Source organism: Arachis hypogaea, chromosome 15 (assembly GCF_003086295.3).
Source record: "Arachis hypogaea cultivar Tifrunner chromosome 15, arahy.Tifrunner.gnm2.J5K5, whole genome shotgun sequence".
Classification (NCBI taxonomy): domain Eukaryota; kingdom Viridiplantae; phylum Streptophyta; class Magnoliopsida; order Fabales; family Fabaceae; genus Arachis; species Arachis hypogaea.
In genome coordinates, this window is record NC_092050.1 from 157560740 (window position 1) to 157566250 (window position 5511).

The following is a 5511-nucleotide window of genomic DNA, read 5'->3' on the forward strand; positions in this document are numbered from 1 at the left end:
TAAAGATCGCGTGATCTTTCAGGGACGAATTTGAACATTAACCCAAACTCTACGTGTATATTAAAATCAGCTATCAGTATAAAATATATGTTAAAATATAAATATATATTAAAAATAAATTAAATTACATATGTATTTATATATAAATACATTAGTGATTAATTTTAATAGTTAATTTTAATATACAAATAATATTTTTGTTACAAATTAGTGTGTTACGTTTGTCACTTCTTAAAAAATGCATAGCAATCAAGAAGCTCTTCTTCCATTCAATTAGATGATGCATGCTTCATACAAATTGATTTCACGCATAAACCATTATATATATTATTTCAAATTGGTTGGCTCAACTTTAGCATTTTTATGCCAATGAGTAATAGCTTAAATGACATAATCTTCCCATACTCATCTAAGAGATTGCGTGTTTCAGTCTTCATATCTTTGGTAAATAAAAAAAAAAAAAAAACTTGTGCATTTTTATATTGATTGTGCATCTAATCATGTAGCCACCCGCCCCAACCCGGATTCATAAACTATAAACGAAAACTATTTTTGGTTGCAATAAAATATTCAATTTTTTACGAACTTTACTTCCCTTTGATAATATGTCTTAATTATCCAAGTTGACTTCTGACTTAGCTCTGATAATAATTACCATTAAAGCAAGCAAGGCAGAAAAAATAACATTACGCGCGAGGTTTCTAGATACCATGAATTAAGTTCTTAACTGAATAGATAATTTTTATTGAAAACTTGAGTGAAACATGATGGAAGCAGATCATGAAGATGGAAGTTATGATAGGAACAAGGAATTAAAGCTTTTTGATGAAACAAAAGCAGGTGTGAAGGGTCTTGTTGATGCTGGTTTGACTAAGTTACCAAAGATATTTGTTCATGATAACCATAAAGTCAACGATTCTTCTTCTTCCTCTTCTTCCTCTGCTACCAATGTTAGTATTCCAGTTATTGATTTGGGATCACTACACGAAGAAGGTAATTCACGCCATGAGATAGTTCAGAAAGTCAAAGATGCAGGTGAGAAATGGGGGTTCTTTCAAGTGGTCAACCATAAAATTCCACAGAGTATTTTGGATGAAATGCTTGATGGGGTGCGTAAATTTCATGAGCAAGATGCTGAGGTGAAGAAAGAATTCTATTCACGTGATATTACAAAGAGAGTGTTCTACAACACCAACTTCAATTTTTATACAACTTCAGAGGTTAATTGGAGGGACACCCTCTATTGTTTATTGGCACCAGGGCCCCTTGACCCTCACCAACTCCCTTCAATTTGCAGGTATATAACTCTAGCTTGGTTTAGTTTGGTAAAGACTCACATATCGTCGATAACTAATTCGAATTAGTTAAATAATTAATTTACTCGTTTAAGTAAAGAGGTTTGAATATACAGTAACTATTGATTGGTCGCAAATCTTTAAATGAAACTCCAATTTGAAATAGACCAATCCTTAACTTATCGTGTTAGGAAGATATTGTGAAAATTTTCAAAAAATAGTTAATAATAAAAAACTATTAAAAATTTTGATATGCTTTTAACTATTAACATTCTATAAAAATAACTATAAGTAAATTTTTACTTATTAATTTAACTAAGTTAAGTAATAGCTATTTTTTTTCTTTAAATAAAGTAATGGATTTGATTTTTGTTTAGAAGAAGTTAAATACCTTTCTACTTCATTTTTTATATTTTTATTATTTAAAATTTTTGTATAAGAAAAAAAAATAAGAAGAGAAAATAAATTTTGAAAAATAAAAACACAAACAAAAAATGTTAAAATTATTTGTTTTCATGACATGCGAGATTAATTTGTTTGCAGAGATGTAATAATTGAATACTTAGATCATATCAAGAAACTGGCACTGACGCTGTTGGAATTGCTTTCGGAGGCATTAGGCCTAGAAGGCAATTACCTCAAGGACATAGATTGTGGTGAAGGGATTTTCATGGTTGGAAATTATTACCCTCCTTGCCCTGAGCCTGAACTCACTTGGGGGTTAAGTGCTCATACGGATATGGGCTTTGTAACTATTCTTCTACAAGATCAAGTTGGTGGACTTCAAGTCTTTCATGAAAACCAATGGTTTGATATCACTCCCTTTCCTGGTGCTTTCATCATTAACCTTGGTGACATGATGCAGGTGATCATAATTTTATCATTGTTTTTTTAGTGATTTATATTAAAAATAAAGTATATTTTTTATCTTTAACCATTTATAAATTTTAAATTTTTTTAAGGGTAAAATATTAAATTAGTTCTTTATGTTTGGGTGTAAAGTGTCCTATTTGAATAAAAAAAAGTTTTATTTAGCATCAATTTAGTCTCACAGTGAGGTCAAATTTAAATAATTAATGTAATGTCCTACATAACAACAGTACAAGAACAAAATCGATAATTTGGAGAATAAGTACAAGCTCCAGAGACACAAAATCAACCGTTGATGCATCAATACATTTATTTATTATTTTTCTTATAATATAAACAAAATATTTTATATAGAACTAAAGAGAATGATAAATAAATGTATTGATGCATCAACGGTTGATTTTGTGCCTCTGAAGCTTGTACTTATTCTCCAGATTATCGATTTTGTTCTTGTACTGTTGTTATGTAGGACATTCCATTAATTATTTAACTTTGACCTCATTGTGAGACTAAATTGATACTAAATGAAACTTTTTTGGATTCAAATAGGATATTTTAAACCTTAAGGATCAAAATAGAATTATGCCCAAACATAAGGGACCAATTTAATACTTTACCTTTTTTTTTTAAATTTGTTTTATTTAATTTTATTTTTAATATTTTTATTTATGTCAAAATTATTCTGAACGTTAATTCTATTTAAAATGTTAGAGACAAAATTAAAAATATATAAAAATAATTTTGATATAAATAAAAAACTCATATTAAAAATTAAAAAAAATTAAACATTAGAGAAACCTACTTTAATCTTTATATTTGTATATTGAATTTAATTTTATTTTAAGCAAATATCTAATCATGTATTACTATGTTATATAATATGCCACAAATCAAATAGTTAAGTTGTTCAAATGACCTATTTAATGTCTTAGCACTGATTACAGCTAATCACAAATGACAAGTTTATGAGCGCCAAACACAGAGTTGTGGCTCAAAAAGTAGGTCCACGAGTTTCGGTTTCATGCTCTCTGAGACAACATGTTCAGGATGAATGTCTAAGAATGTATGGACCAATAAAAGAGTTGGTAACAAAAGAGAATCCTCCAATTTATAAGGAAATGAAAATGCCGGACTTGGTTAAACTGGTGTATACCACAAAGCTAGATTACGATATCTCCTCTCCACTAAAACACTTCAGGCTATGAAGCATCAAGAATTAAAGATACTCCTATATAAAACTATATTAATTACAAACTTTCTTGAGGGATGTTAGAGTGAGAAATTCAACATTTATAATTTTAAAAACTCTCATGTCTTGTATTTAAATAAAAGTCCCTTCAAATTTTATTTAGTGTATATTAAATTAGACGACACTACAAAAAAAAACATTAAATATTATCAGATTTTTTTATCGGAAAAATGAACAAAATCTTATGGTACTTAAATTACTATCACAAGAAATTGAACAATATAAATTTTGCAGGTAAATATTTGCCATTGAATTTTTTTCGTTTGACGATAATTATCATCGGATTCTGCAGTAGATTACCTATTCGAAAAATTATTTGATTATTAGCAGCGAATTTTTTCGACGGGAATGTTGATGTTACAATATGTTATTTTTCGTACTATTATCGTTAGATTATTCCTTCGATAAATCCGACGATAATGTTAATTTTTTAAAAGAAAATTGTGAAATAAATAGTCAATTTATAAATAATAGAAACTTATTATTTAAAATAAATTAAAAATAAGTAAATCAAAAAAATACAATAAAATAATAAAGTGTAATTGCACAAAGAAATTTTAAAATTAGTTAATTTAAATAAAAGATATAAACTAGTTAAAAAATTTTGAAACTAAAAAAAAAAATTAATTACCGCCTATTTTTGAAATCATTGGTCTCATATAGGGGATCTTTTGTGGAGATGATCGTACATTAGCTTGATGACGTTGGTCATCTTCTAAATACATGTGTTGTTGTTCAGCGTAAACCTATCAACAATCCACAAATAAACCAATATGATAATATAAATTAAAACTTCAGAACCAAATAACCACAATATATAGAGATTTTTATAGAAATTTCAGTAGAGTTTCATCTATAACTAGAATGCGTCACAAACTCTATTTATCAACAATTAACTTAAACAACACCAAATGTCAACAATCAATAAACAACAGGTAATACTCAAGAATCAACATCCATAAATCCACTAAACTAGAATCAATAATCAGACATTTTCAACAATTCAATAATCAGGAAACATGAAATACTTCCAGCCATTTAAACCTACAACTCTAAATCCACTAAACTAGAATCAATAATCAAACCCTTTCAGCAATTCAATAATCAGAAAATATAGAAGATTTAAAGTGATACTCACCCCGTGCTGCCATAAGGCCAAATCGTCAACCGTACGATGGGATGTGGTGTAGGGGCATCAGCTGCCTTACTTCCGTAAGAGGACTCCGGGGCTGCGGCTTTCGTTGTTAGAGGCGGCGTCGCCATGGCAGTGGACTGCTAAACGGTTAGAGGCGGCGTCGTGGCCATAGACAAAGGGGTGTAATTAGGATTAGGGACCATGATAAACGGCTGATCCAATAAATCCACAATTTGTAACGTCACTGGGGTAGTCGGAGTAGGGGAGAGAATCCATAATTCCTAGGGGTACTAGAAGAAACCTTCCTTCTACTGCGACCACGACCAGTAGCCTAATTTGCAACACCTCTACCTATCGTCATGTCTGCAAATAGCATACTAATTAACAGAAATTTAGAACAACAAATCAATAATAAATTATAATAATACTAATGTAATTCTTATAACTAATCCCATAACATTAAGTTTAATATTTGACAATCTAAACAGCAAGTGGCTTAGAATATGCATTATTGGATCTAAATCAGATATTAAATGTGAAATAAATTTCAATCAAACAATTTGGCATTTACGCACAACATGTATACTCAAAACTCAATTAGCAAATATTTTTCAACATATTACAATTCTTTAACACAAAGAGATTTAATTAACTATGCCAAACAAAAATCAAACATTCTAAATCACATGGTAGCTATAACATACAATTTAAAATAAATAATAGACATAGAAGCATATAAACGATTTCTTGGCATGCACATACATCAGAGATGCAAAATCAACACAACTAAGAGTTTAACATTCAAATTCAAGTCAATGTTATTCAACTAAATTTCAGCAATTATTCAACAAAATAAATAGTCTTTACTTAAATCTACCAGTAATTATCGACGAAGTTATTGTTAAAAACTTAAATTCACCAGTAATTATATAATCTTATGAATTCGAGCCTTTATTGACGGT

General features: G+C 29.1%; 1 protein-coding gene across 1 annotated transcript; it reads left to right on the forward strand.

Annotated features, from left to right (window-relative positions):
• Nucleotides 1–625: 625 nt before the first annotated feature.
• Nucleotides 626–3510, forward strand: LOC112747285 (deacetoxyvindoline 4-hydroxylase-like). The gene is made up of 3 exons (XM_025795238.3): nt 626–1297; nt 1839–2160; nt 3110–3510. Exons 1-3 carry the CDS (start codon nt 765–767, stop codon nt 3368–3370), a joined length of 1116 nt encoding a protein of 371 aa, XP_025651023.1. The 5' UTR covers nt 626–764; the 3' UTR covers nt 3371–3510.
• Nucleotides 3511–5511: the final 2001 nt, after the last annotated feature.